General features: G+C 46.6%; 1 protein-coding gene across 1 annotated transcript in view; it reads left to right on the top strand.

The window, feature by feature from the left end:
• The window catches only part of LONRF1 (LON peptidase N-terminal domain and ring finger 1), a 90,877-nt gene that overhangs the window by 51,933 nt on the left and 14,802 nt on the right, over positions 1–24,142 (top strand). The window contains exons 9-10 of the mRNA XM_030191430.1: positions 18,999–19,157; positions 19,285–19,447. Of these exons, the coding sequence (XP_030047290.1) occupies positions 18,999–19,157; positions 19,285–19,447 (322 nt within the window). The remainder of the gene's footprint in view (positions 1–18,998; positions 19,158–19,284; positions 19,448–24,142) is intronic.

Raw genomic sequence — 24,142 nt, 5'->3', positions numbered from 1 at the left:
TGGAATGTAATTGAAGTTGGCAGTACAATTTTGTTTTCTGCTCAGACCTGTGCGCAGAACCATTGTCTCCCATCTTTCTTAAAACGTTACTCTAGTTCTTTCAGCAAAAAGAAAAAGGCACTGGCATTAAAACTTCACAGATGCTACTGCAGAAGAATGAGCTAACCCTTGTTAAAATCATCTGTAGTACCTAAAGATTGGAGGATGGCCAATGTAACATCGGCTTTTAAAAAGGGTTGCGGGGTGATTTGGGAAATTACAGACCAGTAAGTGTTGGGCAAAATAGGTCAAACTACAATGAATAAAATTATGGAACACACAGACAAACATGGTTTAATGAGACAAACTCAGCATGGATTCAGCCAAGAGAAGACTTGGCTCACCAATTTGCATCATTTCTTTGAAGGATAAAGATGAGCTGATTGATACAGTGTGTCTAGATTTTCAGAAAACTTTTGACAAAGATCCTCATGAGACTACTGAGAAAATTAAAGTCATGAGATAAGAGACAATCTTCTGTTGTGGATCAGGAAAGGGATGCAAAATAAGACCAAGAATACTATAATGTCTCTGTATTGTTCCATGGTGTGACCTCATCTGGAGTATTGTGTTCACTAGTGGCTGCCGTATCTCAAAAAAGATATAGTGGAATTAGGAAAGGTACAAAGAAGAGCAACCAAAATGATAAAAGCGGATGGAGCTCCTCCCATTTGAGGAAAGGCTAAAGAGGGTAGGGCTTTTCAGCTTGGAAAAGAGATGGCTGAGGGGAGATATGATTTGAGGTCTACAAAATCCTGAGTAGTGTACAATGGGTAAAAGTGAAACCATTTTTCACTTTCAAAAAGTAGAAATTGTGTGGAAATATTTTTAAAACAAATAAGAGGAAATATTTTTTCACTCAAACAATAGTTAAGCTCTGGAACTCACTGGAGGATGTGGTAACAGTGGTTAGCTATCTTGGACAAGTTCCTGGAGGAAAAGTCTATAGTCTGTTGAGATGGACATGGGGGATGGACTTCTTGCCCCGGGATTGGTAGCATGGAATGTTGCTACTAATTGGGTTTTTGCCAGGTACTTGTGACCTGATTGGCCACTGTTGGAAGGAGGATACTAGGCTAGATGGACCATAGGTCTGACCCAGTGTGGCTATTCTTATGTTCCTCTATGCGTCAGGATTCATGTTCATGCGTTATGCTCACCTTAGCCTTCTGCACAGTTTTCTTCTTTGGGGTGGAGTAGCTAATAGCCTCATTTCTGTTGAGTTTAATATGCTGCGTGCGGGTGTCTAAGATGGTCTGTTCAGGTTTAGTTTCTGTGCAAAACTTTTTTTCACATTGGACACCCAGAAACTCGTGCATTAGCTTTCTGCATTGGCCTCTGTCTTTTGAAGATTTGTGAATGATACTGTTAGGTACTAAGTGTGATGAAACTGTTTGAAATTTTTTGCAACTACTTCACCTGAATTTAATGGCCTGTTTCTTGTTGTTTTATTAATCACTCTGTATGTGCTTGTACATTACTGAGAAGCCCATTAAAGAGAAATTTATTTTAAAACCAGAATGGTCTCCAGTCCCTTTTACATTCTCTATGCCTATTTGCTATTACACTGAGGGGAGAAGTTTATCAATGTGGACTACCGTTAAGACGTTATTTTATCACAACTCCATGCTGTTTTTAGCACATGTCCCATTTTATGCAATGAGACCTAGTTACTAATAACCTGGATTGTATATGGAATAAAAACATGTTAGTAGCCCATGTTGATAACTTGCTGTCTTACAGACAGATGATCAAAAGCCCCACGCTGTTCCAAACAGCGCTCTAAAATAGCGCTGGAACAGTGCAGGGCTTACCACACCAATGATCAGAGATAATTGCATGCAATTATCATGGGGTGGTAGCAAACGCTGGCGCTAGTATGGTGCTAACATTCTCTAGCACCGGCGTTTGCTTCTGATCATCCCCCTGTTAATGTTTTATATACACTATAGGGTGATACCGAAAGCAACAACATACAGAAGCATATAGTTAGCAAAACACCTGTCAACAATTTTTTGGGTACACAAGGCAGAAAAAGGTTTTGTGGAGAACCTACCCTTGCGCAATACCTTGCTGTAAACACCAGCACGCAACACATTAAAATCGATATTAATATTAGCTGCCTCACTCCCAATTCAGAGAACTGCGCAGAAGACTTTAAGGCACGCATAGTGCCATTGTCAAACATGTATAGCAAAGACGTGGTTGTTTTAAGAAGTTTTTAACATGATTCTGGATTGGATGACTTCTCATGTCTACTACATTTAGATTAAATATTGAAAAAGCTGTTTTGCTGAGGGTAGGGGATATATCATACCAATTCTTTAGAAAGGTCTGGAGATTGGTGATATCCTTCCTTTGAGGCATCAGTTAGAAGTAGCATTGTGGATCATTTATGAATATTCACAGTCAAGTTCTGAAACCTGGTTTTTGTAAACTATGGATGCTTCAGCAAATTCGTATTCTTTTCTTTATATCTACAGAAAATAATATCCACCTTTATTTTGTTCGGATTGTTATAGTATCTTGTATCTAGATTTGCCTAAAAAGATCTTAGCAAGGATCCAGTTGTTTCAAAATATGGCTGTGAAGATTCTTTAAAGAAAAATGTTTGAACTCTACTCTAGCTTGAATTGGTAACCAATGGAGTGACTCTTTCAATGTGCTTGCAGTCTCTTGATTTTGTGTGGTCTGAGTCCAGGTTATTTGTCTTATCTAAACCTAAAAACTATCTCCTTCTGCTTAACTGACTCATAAGTCTAGCTTCCTTTGGCTGCTGATGTTTAAGTAACTTTTATTGAATATATTCTAAACGTGACACAGACCGTGTTTTGACTGAATGGCCTGCATCAGGAATCTGAAAATATTCTAATCATCAATTGACGTTGGTACACAATATCCTCAATAAACAAATCCAGCAAAGCTTGGTGGAATTTTATACCATGAAATTTATACTGTAAAGGCCAGCGTACAAAATACGCCATCGAAACTGTTGTGGTGATTGGAATAGTTTGACTCCTGATATCGGCCATTTAGCCAAAACATGGCCTATGTAGAGTTGTTTAGAAGATATTCATTAAAAGTTTCTTGGCACCATTGGTTGGTTTGCCATCTCCGCTGTTTCCTGTGCTTTGCTGTGAAGTGTGAAGTTTTGTTTTTCTGTTTTTTTTGGCTGCTGATTTTAAACCAAGGTCCATATGTGAGAGGTCATTTAAAGGAGTGCTTATGAACTTCGGAATACATTGCTAGGTATTTTACAAACAATGCAATTAAGATTTTGAAAGCTACTGAAAACATATCTTTTTTTTTTTTTTTTTTTTTTTTTTGCTAAATACTTAAAAGGGGGGGGGGCCTTAATCACTGTTAGCTAATTCTTGCTACTGTTTTTCTCTTATTGTAAACTGCCATGAGTTATTGGTACTAGCAGTATATAAGTATCTTTCGTAATGTTATATTTTTTTATGTTGGTTGTAAAGTGAAACATCCTACTTTTTTCATCCATTGTTGGGAGTTTTATTGGTTGGTCTGAGTGTTTCATGTGAATGAATAACTATTCTATATGGTTTATATTTAATAATGGTAGTCTTAGTGGGTGGTTAGGGCTGGAATAATAATTGGTGGTCAATCAAAAGAGAGCTTAGTGACCAATAGGAGGTGGGTTTATATTACCACTTAAGAGCTAACTAATGCCTTGCACTGCTTGCTGTCTTCCTATTGCATGTGGTTGGAGCTCACTGGGCACTTCTGGACTTGCTGGAGCAGTAAGGGGAGCTTGAGAGGGAGGGTGCAGCCTGCATATGAACAGATAGAGGCAGAACATGACAGAAATAGAAGCTGAGAAAGTGTTCATTTATGCAAGGGGCAATCTCTGGAATCTAAATATGTGGGATAAATTTAAGTCCATAAAATAAGTAGTGGCATTTAAGCTAGAGCACCAGATTTCATCTGCATGGTTCATACCACAAGATTGGACCCAAGATGGGTGTGCTGCTAGCCCTTGAGCCAACCCTATACCCTGTTCTCTTTTCAGTTAGACTGTCACCATGTAGTACCATCCAGTAAATTATCACTTCTGTCCAACCACACCTATCTTGTACACGTTCCTTTGCTGCTCTTCTATCTCTACCCCTTGTTGTCTTTCTTTAACTCACTATGCCCCTCCCAGTTCTTATATGCTGACCTCATTCTTCTTCTCTCAGTCTCGCCTTGTCACTATAGGTATGGCATCTTTTAGGATCCCATCATTGGAAATGTTGAAACAGCATAGTTTTGATGGGGAAAGATGAATAAAAGGAACGTTATGGAAATTAATGGATGGACCATCACTGGGGGTAGGAGCAGACATCGCAGCATTGTTGTAGCGAATGGCAAAATAGGAGCCTTGGGGAGAGATAAGTGAGCAGTAACTGCACTGTCTGGGGTGGGAGGGATGAATTGGAGCATCAATAAGAGGGGAGGATGGTTCTTCCAGGTACTTGTGACCTGGCTTGGCCACTGTTGGAAACAGGATACTGGGCTAGATGGACCATCGGTCTGAACCAGTATGGCTTTTCTTATTGTTTATTTATAGTTTTTTCAGTAAATAACAGAAAAGTTTCCATTGAACATTTCCATGCTTTATAACATGACACAACTTTTCAGCATCAACATATAGAACCTTCGCATATAATTCTATCTAGACAACAAATTCTGCCTTACTCGCTTAATATCCTAGTCTCCTCCCCTCTCTCCCCTTCATCTTGTGAGAAACTAGTGATTCTGAGCGGAATACCATTTGTTATAGGATTCCCATATTCTCTGGTGTTGGGCCAACCGCCCTTTTCGTATGGCTGTAAGCTTTGACAACAGTTGAATAGTGTTGAGTCTGACTTAGCCTGCAACTTAGGGAGCCCTGTTTTTTTCCACGCTGCTGCAAGTATCATTTTACTCGCTACGAACACCTGAGTGGCAAACCAGTATGGCTTTTCTTATGTTCTTATTCCTACTTGGTCTTAAAAACATTCAAGTGCGTATGTTAACTTTGTATTATGTGTGTTCTGGACCTGCTGAAGTTAAATTGCCAAAATTTGTGAAGCTGCTCTAAATCTGACATTTATTAATCGGACATTTGGGATGCAGTTTCCATTATTGCAAACAGCAATAATGTGGAGGAGTAGCCTAGTGGTTAGTGCTGCAGGCTTTGATCCTGGTGAATTGGGTTTGATGCCCACTGCAGCACCTTGTGACTTGGGCAAGTCACTTAGCCCTCTGTTGCTCCAGGTATAAAATAAGTACCTGTATATAATATGTTTATCATTTTGTAACCACAGAAAGGCAGTATATCAAGTCCCTTTCCTGTTTCACAGAGTACAGCTGTGAGGCTGATTTATGGGAAATCACGCGTTGATAGAGCAAGTCCGTTACTGCAAGTATTGCATTGCTTCACAATCAAAGTGCATATCACGTTTAAGTTATGCACTTTGGGAGAGGTCATGTGATGCGCCGAGAGCAGTAGCCACGTTTGCGCGCTGCTCCGGGACCCCCCGCTCGCTTAACACCCGCGAATTACCTTTAAATTGGTCGGGCGGCGATACCGCGAGTTCCCACAGGCTGGTGAAGTTGCATGGACCAATTTCTTATCTCCATGCCGTCCGCAGCCCTAAAGAAGACCGCGAAAAGTGATAAGGAGAAGGTGACGGCTGCGGGAAGCGAATCCAAGATGGCGCCGGGTTCGCCGAAAAGTGAGGCAGAGTTTTCGCCCCGACAGCTGTCCCAGTTAGCAGCAGTAGTTGGAGCAACGCTGGAACCCAGGTTTGCCTCGCTAGAAGGGCAATTTGGAAAATTCGATTGCTTGCTGGCGGACCTGGCAGGGCGCACTGCGGAAGCAGAAAAACGGGTGTCTGATTTGGAAGATGCCTGGCAGCGCTGGGAGCCTGAAATCAGAAGTCTACAAGATCAACTAACACAGCAGGCAGAGAAATTGGACGATATCGAGAATAGAGCCAGGTGCAATAATCTCAGGTTTGTGGGCCTGCCTGAGCATATTTCTGATCTGAATCTGGGCTCAGTGCTGGAAGAATGGCTACAGAAGGAATTTACTTTATCAGATAGCAGAGGCCCATTTTGTATTGAAAGAGCTCACAGGATTGGGAGGAAACAACAGGATGCCCAGAGAGCAAGAGTGGTCATCATCAAAGTCCATAATTACATTCATAAGGAGGAGATACTGCAGGGATATAGATTGAAAAGGGACACTTTAGCATATGCAGGGTCCCGGATTCACATATTCCAAGATTACTCTGCTAGTGTCCAGGAGCGGCGACGGAAATTTCATCCAATTTGCACGACCCTGGTGAATAAGAAAATGCACTTCTTGCTGCTGTACCCTGCTACTTTGAAAATCCATCAAGCAGGGAAATGGGTCACCTTCACTTCGGATCAATTGGCTTTAAAGTTTGTGAATCAAGACTTGGAGTCGTCTCTGGACCCGGCCGATTTTGGCTTTTTGCGTTCTGTTAGAGTGTGCAAGACCTACTGGCAAGTAGCAGGTGACGAGGGACTCAAGGGGCCATCTGAGTGGGAGACACTGAGACTTTTGACTGTTGGTTGAGGGTCCAGATGGGTTGGAAACAGGGTGTGGGGTGGGACGGGGGGGGGGGTCCCCGCATTGTTGTAACCTTTACATAGATGGGGACAGTAAGATTACAGGAAGGGAGGCCATGAGGGGTGGAGGGGCAGGGAATGGTGGAGACTTATGTATGGGGGAGGGGTGGGAGGGAGGAGACGAGGGGGGGTTATCCTGTATGTGTAGTTTGGGCGGGAGAAATGGGAAGGGGATGCCATGAGAATGCATGATTAAGTATGACTGTGTATTAGCGCGCTGCTGCGGGAAGGGAGATAGTCCAGATCTCTGAGTGAAGGCTGGGCACCCGGAGGTGACACTTGCGTCAAAATTTCTGATGTGTCAACAGTGGATGACTGGGGATTAAGGCCAATTCCATATCATCATGCTGATCAATCCATAGACTGGTGGTTGTGTCCATCTACCAGCAGGTGGAGATAGAGAGCAAACTTTGCCTCCCTATATGTGGTCATGTGCTGCCGGAAACTCCTCAGTATGTTCTCTATCTCAGCAGGTGGTGGTCACACACAGCAGCAGCTCTGGCTAGGCCTCCAAGCCTAATTTTTAGGTTTTGTTGAGTGCCTGGGGTTGAGGGCTCTTCTTGAGCAAGTGCAAACCTGGTGGCGCCAGGTCCCTCCTTTTCTCCCCCCCTCCCGCTGGCTCCGTTGAAAAAAAAAAAAATTTTTGAACATCCTTAAAGGCGTTTATTTCGACGTTTATTTAAACATTTATTGCAGCTACTCACTGGGACACCAGGTCGTTACAGCTCGGAGCGGAAAGCAGGTAATTTTTACCTTTTATAGCGGGCAGGGGGTTCCCCGATTGGTCTCCACGTGGCCTATGGCGTCGGAGGGCGAGGGCGCAAAGAGTCGCTCCCCGGATCGCGTGTGCGCTTCTAGAGGGGATGCGGGGGTCTTAAAGTCTGATCGCCCTTGTTGGGTGACAGTTTCGTGACCGATGAGTGTCCCGGTCCTTCCTCCGGTGTGGCGGTTTTTCCCGCCATAAACGCCCATCCCCCGCGGCTCGCCTCCGCCATATTGGCCGGCCACGCGGCTCGGACGGCTTCTTCTTGGGCCGCCCTTGAGGTGGGAGACATTGATGCCATGAACGCCCTTAATTTGGGCGACGGCACAAAGCGGCTAAAGTTAAGCGCCGTTTTTCCCGCGCAGCTCCTTCGCGGAGTGTCGCGCCGGACGCCATCTTGGATGCGCAGCATGTCTCTCCCCCGCTCTTGCGAGCGCCGGTTGAGGGTGCGTCTAGGGCTGTAGCACAGGCTGCGGAAGTGCACAGTCTGGGGGGTTTCTCCCCCGAGTTTGTTTTGCTGCTGCATCAGGCCTCCCTTATGCAAAACGCTGCCCCTGCTCCCTCGTCTGGTAAAGAGGTTGAGGCCCCCGGAGGTAAACGCCCTCGGGTTGATTCCCAGGCCTTGGAGGACTTTGTCTCCTCCGATGTAGATGAGGGCAGCGTATCTGAGTTCTCCCAACGGTCCTTTGCGGATTCCTTGGAGGAGACGGATCCCCGCTCGGATGGAGCGGATGACCCCTCTGCAGCGCGGCTCTTTAGCTCAGAGGATTTGCCCAACCTGTTAATGCAGGCCATGGGCATTTTGAAGATTTCCTCTCCGGAGGACGTCTCTCCCTCAGCCCCTGTTGGCTCTGCCATTATGCTGGGGACGAAGCGCCCGCATGGAACCTTCCACGTGCATGATGCCATGCACACCTTAATTTCGGCTCAATGGGATGTCCCGGAAGCGAGCCTTAAAGTGGCTAGGGCTATGTCCCGCCTCTATCCTTTGCCTGAAAGTGAACGTGAGGCCTGTCTGTGGCCTACCGTGGTTTCTTTAATCACTGCGGTGACTAAGAAAATGGCGTTGCCGGTGGAAGGTGGCACGGCCCTAAAGGACGCCCAAGACAGAAGATTGGAGGCGGCCTTAAGGTCGTCCTTTGAGGCGGCTGCTTTAAGTTTGCAGGCCTCAGTTTGCGGCTCCTATGTGGCCAGGGCGTGCCTGTCTATGGTGCAGCGGGCTTCCCCCTCGGATCGTTCCTTGAGGGCTGATTGGCCGGCCCTGGAATCGGGCTTAGCCTATTTGGCAGACTTGCTGTATGATGTCTTGAGGGCCTCAGCTAAAGGCATGGCTCAGACAATCTCTGCGCGGCGGTGGCTTTGGCTGAAGCATAGGTCTGCTGACCACGCCTCTAAATCCCGCCTGGCTAGATTGCCTTTTAAAGGCAAGCTGCTCTTTGGGGTTGAGCTGGACAAAATCGTGACCGATTTCGGCACATCTAAGGGCAAGAAGTTACCAGAGGTCAGGGCTCGGGCTAGTGCTCGCCCCGGTACCTCCAGAGGACGGTTTCAGGAAGCCCGTCGGTACCGCCCGGGCAGGTCGGGCTCCCCTGCCCCCTCTTCCTTCAAGAGGAACTTCTCCCCCAAGCAGCATTCCTTTCGCAGAGACCGCCGTCCCGGAGGTGCTCCCTCCGGTCCTCCCCTAGGGTCTTGTACCCAATGACGGGGCCTTGGTCCATGCCCCAGTGCAGATTGGAGGACAGCTGTCCTCGGTTCTGGACGAGTGGACCACAATAACTTCAGACGCTTGGGTGCTGGAAGTCATCAGAGACGGCTACAAGCTAGAGTTCTGCCGACCCTTAAGAGACGGGTTTGTACTCTCTCCTGCAAATCTCCGGTCAAAGCTGTGGCAGTGCAGCAGACCTTGGACAATCTGATCCGCCTGGGTGCGGTCGTTCCGGTGCCAGAAAATCAGCTTGGCAAGGGACGTTACTCCATTTACTTTGTGGTACCAAAGAAAGGAGGTTCTGTACGGCCTATCCTCGACCTCAAAGGGGTCAATCAGGCACTTTCGCATGGAGACCCTCCGCTCTGTTATAGCGGCAGTGAAGGCAGGAGAGTTCCTGGCATCCTTGGACATCAAGGAAGCGGACTTGCATATTCCCATCTGGCCTCCTCATCAATGCTTTCTGCGTTTTGCAGTACTGGGCCGACACTTCCAGTTCAGAGCCCTCCCGTTCGGGTTGGCTACTGCTCCGCGGACCTTCTCCAAAGTAATGGTGGTCATCGCGGCCTTCCTGAGGAAGGAAGGAGTACAAGTCCATCCTTATCTGGACGACTGGTTGATCCGAGCCCCCTCTTATGCAGAGTGCGGCAAAGCTGTGAACCGGGTGGTTGCTCTTTTGAGCTCCCTGGGGTGGATCATCAACTGGGAGAAAAGCCAGCTGCGCCCAACTCAGTCCCTGGAGTATCTGGGAGTTCGATTCGACACCCAAGTGGGCAGAGTGTTCCTGACAGACAATCGGATTGTCAAGCTTCAGGCTCAGATGGACCAGTTCCTAGTAGCCTCTCCTCTTCGGGCTTGGGACTATGTGCAGCTGTTGGGCTACGACGGCCACGATGGAAGTAGTGCCCTGGGCCAGGGCTCATATGAGACCACTACAACACTCTCTGCTGCAGCGCTGGACTCCGATGTCGGAGGATTATGCTGTGCGCCTTCCCTTGGACCCAGCAGTGCGCAAGGCGCTGAGCTGGTGGACGCAGACAGACAAGTTGTCTGCAGGAATGCCTCTGGTGACCCCGGAGTGGATTGTCGTCACGACGGACGCCTCTTTGTCGGGCTGGGGAGCCCACTGCTTGGGAAGGACAGCGCAGGGGCTCTGGTCTCCTGCAGAGGCAAAGTGGTCTATCAACCTCCTGGAACTCAGAGCCATTCGGTTGGCGCTTTTGGAGTTCATCCCGGTACTGGCGTTGAAGCCTGTACGGGTCCTGTCGGACAATGCCACGGCTGTGGCCTATGTCAACCGCCAGGTAGGTACCAAGAGTGCCCCTCTAGCCAAGGAGGCCATGAATCTATGCCAGTGGGCGGAAGCGAACCTGGAACAGCTGTCAGCGGCCCACATTGCCGGAGTCATGAATGTCAAGGCGGACTTTCTCAGTCGCCATACCTTGGAGCCCGGAGAGTGGCAGCTATCTGCTCAGGCGTTCTTGGACATCACAAAGCGCTGGGGCCAGCCGAGCCTAGATCTGATGGCGTCATCGGCCAATTGCCAACTGCCGCGCTTTTTCAGCAGAGGACGGGACCCTCGATCCCTGGGAGAGATGCTCTTCTCCAACAGTGGCCGACACAAGAGATTCTCTGTGTTCCCGCCCTGGCCCATGTTGGGCAGGGTGCTAGACCGGGTGGCAAAGCTTCCGGGCCGGATAATCCTGGTGGGTCCGGATTGGCCCAGACGTCCCTGGTATGCGGACTTGATCAGGCTCTCAGTGGACGAACCTCTGCGAGTGCCAGTGGAGCAGGGCCTGTTACATCAGGGTCCCGTGGTGATGGAGGATCCCTCCCCCTTTGGTCTTTCGGCCTGGCTATTGAGCGGCAGAGTCTGAGGAAGAAGGGCTTCTCAGACAAGGTCATCGCCACTCTGCTGAGAGCGAGGTAGCCCTCTACTTCTACTGCTTACGCCAGGGTTTGGCGTACCTTTGCAGCGTGGTGTGAAGCAGGTTCACTTTCTCCATTTACTGCTCCAATTTCTTCAGTGCTGGCGTTCCTGCAAGAAGGTCTGGCGAAAGGCCTGTCGCTCAGTTCCCTGAAAGTCCAGGTAGCGGCCCTGGCTTGCTTCAGGGGCCGCCTGAAGGGTGCTTCCCTGGCTTCGCAGCCAGATGTGGTGCGTTTCGTCAAGGGAGTTAATCACCTGCGCCCTCCTCTGCACTCAGTGGTGCCTGTGTGGAATCTCAACCTGATGCTAAGAGCCTTGCAAAAGCCGCATTTTGAACCCTTGTCGAGGGCATCTCTGAAAGACCTGACGTTGAAATCAGTCTTTTTGGTGGCTATCACTTCAGCCAGAAGAGTTTCCGAGCTCCAGGCACTCTCTTGTTGAGAGCCTTTTCTGCAGTTCACTGAGGCAGGAGTGACTATTCGCACAGTGCCTTCCTTCCTACCCAAGATTGTTTCTCGCTTCCATGTGAGTCAGCAGCTCTGTCTCCCTTCCTTTCGTAGGGAGGACTACCCAGAAGAGTATTCTGCTCTCAAATATGTGGATGTGAGACGGGTCATCATCAGATACTTGGAAGTGACCAATGATTTCCGGAAATCGGATCATCTGTTTGTCCTGTTTGCAGGTCCTCGTAAGGGTCTGCAGGCTGCTAAGCCTACAGTGGCAAGATGGGTCAAGGAAGCCATTGCAGCGGCTTATGTGGCCGCGGGGAAGGTGCCGCCTATCCAGCTGAAGGCTCACTCCACTAGAGCTCAGGCGGCCTCGATGGAAGAGGCCGGGTCCGTCTCCTTGGCAGAGATATGCAAGGCGGCAACTTGGGCATCGGCCCATACATTCTCCAAGCATTACCGCTTGACTGTGGCTGCTCGGGCGGTGGCCCGGTTTGGAGCTTCAGTGTTGAGGTCAGGGATTTCAATGTCCCGCCCTGGGTGAGTACTGCTTCGGTACATCCCACCAGTCTATGGATTGATCAGCATGATGATATGGAAGGTAAAATTATGTATCATACCTGATAATTTTCTTTCCATTAATCATAGCTGATCAATCCATAGCCCCTCCCAGATATCTGTACTGTTTATATTCTGGTTGAATTTTAGGTTCAAGTTTAGTCTTCAGTTCCTTCAGGAGGACTTCGTGTTCAAGTTTTTTCACTTGGATTCTTCAAGAGTTGAGACGAGTTTGTGTTACAGTGAGCTGCTGCATTCCTCTCCCCTCCATTTTACGGGGCTGGATTGAGACTTAAATTCTGCCGGCACTCCCTCCCGCTTCGTACGGCTGTAGGGCAGCTTTATACCCCTCCCGCTTCGGCGGTGTTAGGGTCAGTCAGCTCCTCCCGCGGTTGCAGGATAAGCCAGATCCCCCCCCGCATCGGCGGGTGTGGTGTCCCTCCCCCGCTCCGCGGGGATGAGCTGGACGGATTCCCCTCCCCCACTTGTGTGGGGATGAGCTGGGTTAATTCCCCTCCCCCGTTTCGGCGGTAGTGAGCTGGGCAGAGTGTCCCTTTGTGGGTGTAATTCTCTAAGTGCTGAGTCCTGCGGATGGAGCTTTGATATCGACATACTGAGGAGTTTCCGGCAGCACATGACCACATATAGGGAGGCAAAGTTTGCTCTCTATCTCCACCTGCTGGTAGATGGACACAACCACCAATCTATGGATTGATCAGCTATGATTAATGGAAAGAAAATTATCAGGTATGATACATAATTTTACCTTTTCAGGCACCTAGATTAATTTCTTGGAATGTCTCTGGGATTAACTCCCCGGTAAAGCGCTCAAAAATCTTAACAGTGTTGCAGCGTCACAAAGTCACTATCGCATGCTTGCAGGAGACAAAGTTGTCGGATGCAGAACATTTGAAATTGCATCAGAGATGGGTGGGCGACTGTTTCTATTCTTCAGCACAGGGGAACAGGGGGGGAGTGGCAGTGCTTATCCATAAGAATTTACAATACACGGCATGGGTGGTGGTTCGCGACACTCAGGGAACGGTACATACTGTTGCATCTAAATGTAATGGGTCAAGAGATTTTCTTACTTAATATGTATGGACCTAATGTCTATGACCACTCCCTTTTCCAGCATATCATACGACTTGGGCTACAACATTCAACTGCACCGTGGATTCTCATGGGGGACTTTAATCAAGTAATGGACGGGCACCTAGATAGATCAGCCCCGGGAGCGGGAGTGGCCTTGGGCAGGGGATTACAGCATTTGTGTAAAGCGTTGAATGTGGTTGACCCCTGGCGCCTGATGAACCCTAATGTACATGACTATACTCATCTCTCCCACGCACATGGTTCCTGGTCAAGGATAGATTATATTTTGTTGGAAGCCAGTCTCGTTCCCCAAATTTTACAGGTGGAGATTGGTCCTATGGAAGTCTCTGACCATTCCTTGATTTGGGCTGACATAGAGCTGGGAGCGGCCCATCTGAGGGGATGTCAATGGCGTTTCCCGACATACCTGGTAGGGGATCCCCATTTTCAAGACTATATTAGACAAAAGTGGTCGTTGTTCACAGACATTCATGTGGATCACGAGCTTACGGCGCAATTATACTGGGAGACGTTGAAAGTTGTAATGAGGGGGGAGATCATTTCATACATGAGTGCGCGGGCGAAACGCATGTCGCAGGGAATAATTCAGCTGGAACAGAAGTACCAGATGGCTAAACGTAGGTACATTGCAGCCCCTACTAAATTATCTAAGGAGGAGATGATTTCTATGCTCGCAGCACTAAATTCTCTCATTCATGACCGTACCAAGAAACAACTATTTCATCGTTCTTTTGCTTTCCATCGATATGGGAATAAGCCGAGTAAATTATTGGCTAGAATTGTAAAAAATTGGGGCGGCAGTCGGTTTATCCCTTCTTTGAAAAAACCAGACGGTACCCGGGAGAATAGTCTAGGTGGGATATTACAGCTTTTTTGTGACTTTTATGCCTCCTTGTATGCAGCCCTGGACGCTCAGAGTGGCCCGTCTATAGAGAGTTATTTAGAGGATTCAGGTATACTGCGTCTACCGGAGGCAGTAGTACGTCAGTTGAACGCCCCCTTGAGAGCAAAAGAGATCCAAGCGGTAGTAAAGTCTCTGAAGAAAGGCACGGCACCCGGCCCCGATGGGTATACGCCAGAATATTACCAGTGTATGCTACCCCAGGTGGTTAGGGCGTTGACCTCCTTTTTTGACGCCTCTATAGTGAAGGGGGAGCTTCCTCAACATGTTAACGAGGCGTTAATTATGCTTATTCCAAAGCCGGGCAGGCCACCGGAGTGTCCAGAGTCATATAGGCCTATATCACTTCTTAATGTCGATTTAAAGATCCTGGCCAAGGAGTTGGCGGACTGTTTGGCGCCCCACATATCCACATTGATTGGCGAGGGACAGGTGGGCTTTGTCTGGGGTAGACATTCATCCGTTAACGTACGTAAAGTATGTTTAGCAATTGCACATAGTCATGCCCAGGAGAAACCATTGCTTTTGGTGAGCCTAGACGCCGAAAAGGCGTTCGACAAAGTGTGCTGGGACTATCTGTTTGGTGTTCTGGATTATTTGGGCCTGACAGGTTGGTATAGACAGGCGATTGCGACGCTTTATCGTAGTCCTAAGGCCTCCCTGGTAGTAAATGGTCTACGTTCGGCTAATTTTCCTATAACTCGAGGCACGAGACAGGGCTGCCCGTTGTCTCCGTTGTTGTTGTTCTTGTTGTATCTAGAACCACAGTTGAGGACTGTGCAGAGAGACACTGAAATCTCTGGGATTGACGGCCCCTTGTTCTCGGTGAAGGCATTAGCTTTTGCAGATGATATCTTGCTGACATTGAACCGTGTAGATCATTGAACAGTTTGCTGGATGTCATAGTAGAGTTCAGTTATTATTCAGGGTTCACCCTTAATCTGCAGAAGTCTGTTGCTTTTCCGATTCAACCCTCGATTAGAGAGATGTGGGAAGGGGAGTTTCCACTCATGTGGTCCCCTGGTCCATTAAAATATTTGGGAGTGTTTATTCCATCGGACCTGGCACGCCTGTATGAGGTTAACATCCAGCCTTTGCGAGTTTGTATCCAGCGAGCTTTACGGGGGTGGTTCTCATGTCCCTTGACCTTAATGGGAAGAATCGGTTTATTTAATATGATCCTGGTCCCCCAGTGGCTCTGTGTCCTACAGATGGTACCTCTATTTCTTAAATCAAGTGATGACAGTTTTGTAACACGACTAGTGACACAGTTTTTGTGGCAGGGTAAACGTCCCAGGCTGCGGGCGTCGCAGCTTTTTCTCCCCCGTACCCAGGGTGGTTTGGGATTGTTGAGTGTCAAGCGCTTCTCGATAGCCAGTAACATGCGACACTTGACTGATTGGTTTCATGGATCTTCTTATTTCTCTTGTACAGAAATGGAGACTCGACTGTTTGACCCTGTTCACTTTAGTGCTTGGTTGCATGCACGGCCGGGGAGGTTGTGTACCCCCCAGGCTTATGCACCGCTGTTATTACCGGTGAGGAGGGCATGGCGTTGGATATGTCATTCTTATGGCTTACAAGCGGAAGCCTCACCCTTGTTGCCGATTCAGGGCAACCCAGATTTTGTGCCGGGCTCCACATTGGTAGATTTAAGTAACTGGGTAGCTCGGGGATTGCAATACCTGTATCAGTTATACACGGAAGATGGAACACTTAAAACTCCGGAAGTCTTGCGGGAGGAGTATGGAGTTTCCCAGGTGAATTTCTTTTCCATGTTTCAAATTCGTCATTGCTTAAGATCTTTGCCATCTGCAGCACTGACGCCACAGACATGGGAAATATTTCTGACTATTTTGGGTCTTGATGCACAGTTGGCGATACCCTTGAAATACTACCATAACATGCTACAGGAACATTCGGGGGACATTGACTATGATAAACTCCTAGACAGCTGGAAACGGGAGTTGGGGGTAACCCTACAGTGGGATCAGGTGAGGGCATGTCTCTTGGACGGGCAGCGATTAACAGAAAATGTGACGTTGCAAGAGTGTAAGGAGGTTGGAGGGTCTAAGCAGCTCAGGAGGAGGTATGGGGCCAGATACATTCCCCACAAGACCCTGAGAGAAGGGATCGGGGTGGTAGGTCCCAAAACCCGGTATGGCCCCCACGTGGAAGGGAGGGGGAAAAGGACTGGAAAGAGCAGCTGCTATGGCAGGCGAGGGCCAGAAGGGGGAGCAGGGATGACAAAGCTCAATACCCTTGGGTTAGAAATCAGTACAAGATTCCTTCCACCTGGGAGGGGGAGGAGGTCTCCAACCAACAGCCTAGCAGAGAAGCAGAGTTAATGGAGTGCTTGGGGGAAGGAGAGGCTGGAGAGACCAACACACCAGGTTTGGAGGAGCCAGTTGACATGGACTGTAATTGTACTTTGGGGCAGAGTTGCAGGGACTGAAGGCAGTGGGTGGTCACAGGAGTCAATTAGCTGTGTTGTGGGCAGTGTACTGCCATTCTGCAACCACCCAAGCGGAAAGACTTTTAAAACTGAAACCCAGGCTGTTGAACTGGGGGAGAACTTGGATTTAAAGGGAAGTTTTTTCTTGTTGCTTTATTTTGGAAACTGAATGGGACTTTAACCCCTTGAACTGAGATTTTGTGGAGGAGGGGAAATAAACTGTTTGGAACTAAAAGCTGTGTTGTCTGGAAGGACTTTGTTTGTGGACTGCTGAAGGGAGCCTACCACCCCTGAAGGTTTGCTACCGGGATTACAGATATTACAAGAGCTACACTATAAGTTTTTTTTTTATTGAGGATGTATATATCCCCTTATCGGGCATATAGGGTAACTATGCGGGCTAATGATGAATGTGTAAAGTGTGCCCTTTCACTGGCGACTCTGGGACACATGTTCTGGACTTGCCCGAAGGTTTTGAGATTTTGGCGCCGGGTGAATCAACAAGTCTCCCAGATGTGGGGGGGTCACTTGGCGATTGTCTCCATTACAATTGTTTGACGTTTTTCGGGTGTCCCCCTACCAGCCTGGGGCGCTCAGAGCCTTTCTGAAAAAGCAGTGTTAATTAGCAAGAAGTCCATTCTACAACATTGGATCACTAGAGAATGTCTGACATTACAGCAATGGCGCTCGCATATGATTGTGTTTTGTGCATTGGAACGACGGGGAGTGGGAGATTTGTCTGCTCCCCAGGGAGATCTCTTTTGCCGGACTTGGTCCCCATTTTGGGACTCCCTGACCGCGGTGGCGCAGTAGAATTTTGAATGCTTAAAAAAAAAATGAAATAAGAGGTGGCAAGGGAGGGGGAGAGGGGCGGGAGGGGATAGGGAGAAGGACTGTCCATTATATTGATGGCGTAGTTTTTGCATTGTGGACTTGGTGGCTTCTGTCCGTTATCAATGCCACGCTGTCTCATAAGAGAAGACTTTGCCAGTGGCGTGGGGATCATCAGAGTCCAGACCTCACGTGACTAGGCAGAGGAGAACATGTAACTTGTCATTGGAAAAAGAGATGGCTCAGAGTGTGGTTATAGTCAGTTAGTTGGTAAATGAGGCGGATGCTACCATTGTTATGGGGGCTGGGAGAGGAGGGGGGGTTAGTTGGGGGAGAGGGGAGAAAATGGGTGAAATTACTTAGAAGGTTGACGGTGTTAAGTTACATACATACAATATAATTAGTTAGAACATTTATAGCATGTAATGTATGGTATATGGGCGGGAGTTTTAATAAAAACCGTTTACACATATACATATTAGGCTCCAAACCCAGCTTCAAAGGGCACAGTGACACACTGACAAAACCGCATAGCTTGTGCAGACGGGTCCGACTGGTAGCCCCAGTCCGGGTCCTGCTATGCAAAACCGATCAGGTCACTGAAGGGGTTATCAGATAGACACATTGATGTGGGGGTTTGGTGAGGAAGGGGAGAGGGAGGGCTATAGGGGGGATAGGGAAGAATATGTGTAACACTAACTTTGCAGGTTGATTTGTATTTCGCTGCACATGTTGAACATGATTGGTTGATGAAGTTATTCAGTGAAATACATGGATGTGTATTGTTGGAGTTTCAATAAAAACCATTTAAACATAAGTTATGCACTTTGGTATACCAAATAGTTTTTGGCCTCGCCCCAGGATATATGTTGGAATTAATTAATCTACCATTATGTAATATGGGAATGGGGAATTAACCTCATTCTCCACTACCCCAGCTGTCAGTTTGCTGTATAAGCTAATATAGTCTGTTGGAATTCTCGGCCTAAAATCTAAGATATATGAATAGTTAAGTCTTCAGCATCTGAAAGCATACTTTTTTAGAACATTATGATAGTAAATGAGCTTTAAATTATTCTTAGGTTAGAAACAGTCTTCTGCTCCTTTTGGTTATCTTGATGTAACAGAGATCAATTTGTTAGTATTTGTGTTTGATTATTATTGTAAGCCACATTGAGCCAAATTTAATTTTGGAAAATGTGGGATATAAAGCTGAAATAAAAAATTTGGCTGCATCCTGAAAGTTTCTGATTGTATAGTGGTTTATAAAATAGAGGATGTCTTGTCTCCTTTTGTCTTATATACGAGTACTTTTATTTATTTATTTTATTTATTTATTTACAGCACTTATATCCCACAATTTCCCACCCAAGGGTAGGCCCAATGTGGCTTACAACAATCCACATAAACATACAGCAGGCAAGGTCAAACAATTAATGTCCTAGAAGTATAATGGGAAAGGACAGAAGCGAGGTGAACAAAAAGAGAAAAAGCAGAGGTGGTAATATGACAGCGGGGAAGACAGTTCAGAAGTTAGAGATGCCAGACGGGAGTGGTGTGTAGCTTTGCCAAATAGAAAGGTCTTTAGGCTAATTAAGTGGCGTCTGTCTTTCAGCTTGACTAAAAATGTTCCAGTGTTCATTTGCACGATGGCATATCCTACTGTGCCTTGCCCCCTTCATGTATTTGAACCAAGATATCGACTGATGATTCGAAGATCTATAGAAAGTGGAACCAAACAGTTTGGAATGTGCATCAGTGATCCTCAAAAGAAGTGGGTATAAATGTAAAGAAATGTTCTTCTGTCCAGAAATATTGTTTTGGTTTTTTTTTTTTTGTTTTTCAATGTTACCCCTGCCCAGTACAGTTTATGCTGTCAGATAATGTGTTTATGTTTTTAGTTTTGCAGATTATGGATGTATGCTGCAAATTAGAAACATTCATTTTCTACATGATGGACGATCTATCATTGATACAGTTGGTGGGAAGCGGTTTAGAGTTGTACAGAGACTGATGAAAGATGGTTATTACACTGCAGATATTGAATATTTGGAGGATATTAAGGTATTTCTCTTTTTTTTTTTCCTCCTTTAAATGCTTTATGTTTAGCCAAGGCTCGCTTACTAACCCACCTTTTACTGTCCTTAAACTCCCAAGTAACATTCATGGAGCCTGAGTGACAGTCAAATATGAAGAAGCAGAGACTGCGTGAATCATTTCCAAAATTAATTTTTCTGTTTTAATCTGATAAAAGCAATTTGGGTACAGTAGCATAATGTACACTGTACAGTTTAATATACTTCTAGTTACATAGAAAAGTCTGTTTTCAGTTAGTTGAAAAGGAAACTACAAGATTCCTCATTCTGTCTTCTAGAAGGCATATCCAGGAGCTGCATCCTGAAGGTTTCTGACTGCAAGGCCACTCCAAAAGTTTAAAAGTTCAATTTATTTGATATACTGCAAATTTTCAGAAAGAAATCTAAGCAGTTTACAACAGTTTCCCAAGTCCAGTCCTGGAGTACCCCTTCCAAGTCAGGTTTTCAGGATATAAACAATGAATATGCATGAAGAAGATTTATATATAATAGAGGCAATGTATGCAAATCAAGTTCATGCATATCCATTGTGGATTTCCTGAAAACCTGAGTGGCAAGGTTTTCAGGATATCCATAGGAATGGACATGGAGGGGGGGAAACACTGGTTTACAATATATAAACTAATTAGGGGAGATAAAGGGAGCAACACAAAGTAACATAATACAAAGAGAACAAGAGGGTAGCGGGAGGAGAGATTACATGGCCAAAAAGAGGGAAAAACAAAGGAGGGAAAGGACTATAGGAGGCTTGGAGCTGTGTCATAGAATCGCGGGAAAAAGCCCTGGTCAGACATCAATTGATGGAAAAGCCAAGGAAAAGTAGTAAACCTTTAATTGGGACTTAAAATTATGAAAGGACCTCTCAAGATGTAGATATGGGGGAAGGGCATTCCACAGTGTAGGAGAAACCACACTAAAACAGGAACTTCTGGTTACATGTAAAAAGACCTGACGGAAAAAGGGGACTACTAATAGACCCCGATTAGCTGACTGAAGGGATCTAGCAGGGGCATAGGGAATCAGAAGACTGGCTGAGGAAGGCAGACCGGAAGATTAAATCTGATGGGATAAGATATTTAGCTTGAAAGGAATCATGTGTTCAGTGATGAGAAGTGGAGTAACATGAGCATATTTCTTTCGATTATGAAGAAGTTTCACTCCAGTATTAATACCCGCTGCAAGCGGTTCATCTGATGTGTGAGTAAACCTATGAGGATAGAATTACAGTAGTCCATTGTGGACAATATAAGCGAATGAAGGAACAAAGGAAGAGATCTAGAATGCAAGCAGAGGCGAATAGAACGGAGACACATGAAGAAAGAGGAAGAAATCAGTCTCGAGGGTGACAGTGAAAAGAGAGGGTGTTTGTCCAGTGTAACTCCTAGAAACTTGTCCAGACCTTTTTTTTTTTTTAAACCCAAATACGCTAAACCCTGTTACCACATCCTCTGGCAACAAGTTACAGAGCTCAACTACTCGTTGAGTGAAAAAATATTTCCTCCTATTTGTTTTAAAGTTATTCCCATGTAACGTCACTGAATGTCACCTAGTGTTTGTATTTTTGAAGCAGTAAAAAATCGATTTCACTTTTACCCGTTTTACACCTCCTTCAGCTCTCTCTCTTCCAAGCTGATGGGCTCCAGCCTCTTTAGCCTTTCCTCATATGAGAGGAGTTCCATCCCTTTTATCATTTTGGTCGCTCTTTGAACTTTTCTTATTCCGCTATATCTTTTTTGAGATATGGTGACTAGAATTGAACACAGTACTCAAGCTGAGGTCGCATCATGGAACGACAGAGGCATTATAATAATCTTGGTGTTATTTTGGATCCCTTTCCTAATAATTCCTAGCATCCTGTTTGCTTTTTTGGCCGCTGTCACACAGTGAGCAGAAGGTTTAAATGTATTGTCTACAATGACACCTAGATCTTTGTCTTGGGTGCCGACTCCTAAGGTGGATCCTAGCATCAGGTAACTGATTCAGATTATTCTTCCCAAAGTGCACCACTTTTCATTTGTCCTCATTAAATTTCATCTGCCATTTGAATGCCCAGTCTTCCAATTTCTTAAAATCATCCTGCAATTTTTCACAGTCCGCTTCTGTTTTAACAACTTTGAATAGTGTCATCTGCAAATTGAATCACCTCACTTGTCATTCCCATTTCCAGATCGTTTATAACCATAGCGGAGAGATTAAATGAAATCTTAGCTTTGGTCCTCACTGAGGAAGATTTGGGAGAGGTACCAGAGCCAGAAATGGTATTCAAACTGACAAGTCAGAGAAACTGAAATCTCCATAAACCCTGGAGGATGTAATTGGGCAATTTGATAAATTGAAGAGTAGCAAATCTGGACCAGATGCTAGTCATCACAGAGTACTAACAGAATTGAAAAATTAATTTGCGGAGCTATTGTTAGTAATATGTCATTTATCTTCAAAATCAAGTGTGGTACTAGAAGATTTGAGGGTGGCCAATGTAATGCTGATATATATATCTATAATTTCTTGGATCTCCTCTAGAACATTTATAAAAAATAAAAAAAAATTATATATATATATATATATATATAATAATTTTTTTTTTTTTAAATAAATGTTCTAGAGGAGATCCAGGCAATTATAGATAGGTGAGCCTGACATCGGTGCCGGGCAAAATGGTAGAGACTATTATAAAGAGCAAAATTACACAGCATATTCAAAAACATGGATTAATGAAGGGAAACTTGCCTCACCAATCTATTACATTTCTTTGAAGGGGTGGATAAAGGTGAGCCAGTTGATATTGTGTATCTGGATTTTCAAAAGGCGTTCCTTGTCATCAAGCAGATGCAGCCATTACAGATGGGTTGTGTCCATCAACCAGCAGAGGGAGATAGAGAGCACACTTTTTTCAGTGCCTCATACCAGCTTGCTCCACTGCCTCTCCTTCAGTATTCTCTATCTCCCCTAGCAGAGTGGATGCAGCATCTTCGAGCTCCATCAAAAATCTGCCTGGAGGTGGCTCCTGGCTTGCCAGTTGTTAGCCGGGGTGTTGGAGGCTATAGCAGCTTCACTTTAAAGGCACATAGGTTCGCCCTTTCCCTGCCCTACCCATACCTCCGTGGATGTGGACACATTGCTTAGCTTTCCCTGTCCTTCCCCACCAACAGTGGATGCAGGCACATAGGTTCGCCCTTTCCCTGCCTTTCCCACTCACCTGAGCCACCGGAGTTCTATTTACCTCTGCTTTCCTCACAGCGTTAAAAAAAAAAAAAAAAAAGGAACAGAGGATTTTCCTTGCCTTTTTCTGTGGGACCGGAGCTGTGATACTCGGTCCAGTGAGGTAAGAGTATTTTCTGACTCCTCCGGAGTGGGCCTGCGATTGGGGCAATTTTGGCGCGAACCGCCATTTTGAATTTTACCGCCATTTTCGGCGATGGCTGCGGAGACAGTAAAGCGCTGTTCCAAGTGTGGCAAGCGCAGATCAGCAGCGGGGCTCTGTAAATCGTGCTGTACAGACGTTAGAGCCGGCCCGAGCATGGCAAGCGACGATTCTTCGCGCTCTGAGCTGGCAGCGGACGCCATTTTGAATTTACCACATGGCGCGACCTCAGCGGAGACGGAGAGTCCTGAGCCCGGGGGGAGGCCTCGGAGTGAGGCTGATATGAGAGCTACTAGCCCCGGCAGAGATCCGTGTGCCCAGGGTGAGTTTTTCTCCCCTGATTTTGTCTTATTAATGCATAAAGCATACATGCTTAAAAGAGCTCTCCCACAAAGCCCTGCAGGGGCCTCTTCTAATGCCCTCCCCCCCCCCCCCCCCCCCCCCCCGGTGGATTCTAGCCTGGGTATGCCCTCTGAGGCGTTATTCCCTGATAATTGGCAGAATATGAAGCGCAGAAGGGCTCATTTCCCTTCAGAGAGTGCTGCACCTCCATTCCCCCCCCCCCCCCCCCCCCCGGTGGTCGGGCTGCGAGGATTCGGAGGACTCTGGCAGGCCTTCATGGTCTGAGGAGCCAGAGTCTGGTGCAGAAGTGACTCAGGATCTAGACGATCCCTCCGCGGTGAGGATTTTCCACCGTGATGAGCTGCCAGCGCTTATTTCTGATACCCTGCAGGCTCTCTCTCTATGGAGGACCCTGACAGTGGCTCAGCCTCCTCTGTGAATCCTAGGATGGCTAGTACCAAAAAGCCTGCTCGAGCCTTTCCTTTGCATGACTCCATCCAAGAGCTTATTTCGACTCAATGGGCTGACCCCGAGGGACTGTTGAAAGTTTCCAGGGCTATGGGGCAATTATACCCTCTGAGTGAGGAGCATATGGCTCGCTTTGCTATGCCTAAAGTGGATGCTCTAGTCACAGCTGTGACAAAGAGAACTACCCTCCCTGTTGAAGGAGGTGTTGCCCTGAAGGATATTCAAGACCGTAGACTGGAATCAGCACTTAAACGGTCATTTGAACTTGCAGGTCTCACTATTCGGGCGTCTGCATGCAGTTGTTATGCTGCTAGAGCCTGCCTGGCTTGGTTGCAACAGGCAGTGGAACAGCCTGCGGATGGAGCAGAGCCCTTTTCAGATGTGGCTCCGCGGATGGAGTCGACCTTGTCCTTTCTTGCTGACGCCCTTTATGATATTGTCAGAGCTTCGGCTAAACACATGGCAGTAGCAGTGGCGGCTCGCCGTCTTCTT

This window comes from Microcaecilia unicolor, chromosome 2 (genome assembly GCF_901765095.1).
Source record: "Microcaecilia unicolor chromosome 2, aMicUni1.1, whole genome shotgun sequence".
In the NCBI taxonomy this organism is placed as follows: Eukaryota; Metazoa; Chordata; class Amphibia; order Gymnophiona; family Siphonopidae; genus Microcaecilia; species Microcaecilia unicolor.
Note: the sequence above shows the minus strand (reverse complement) of the source record. Positions and strands in the feature narration are given on the sequence as shown.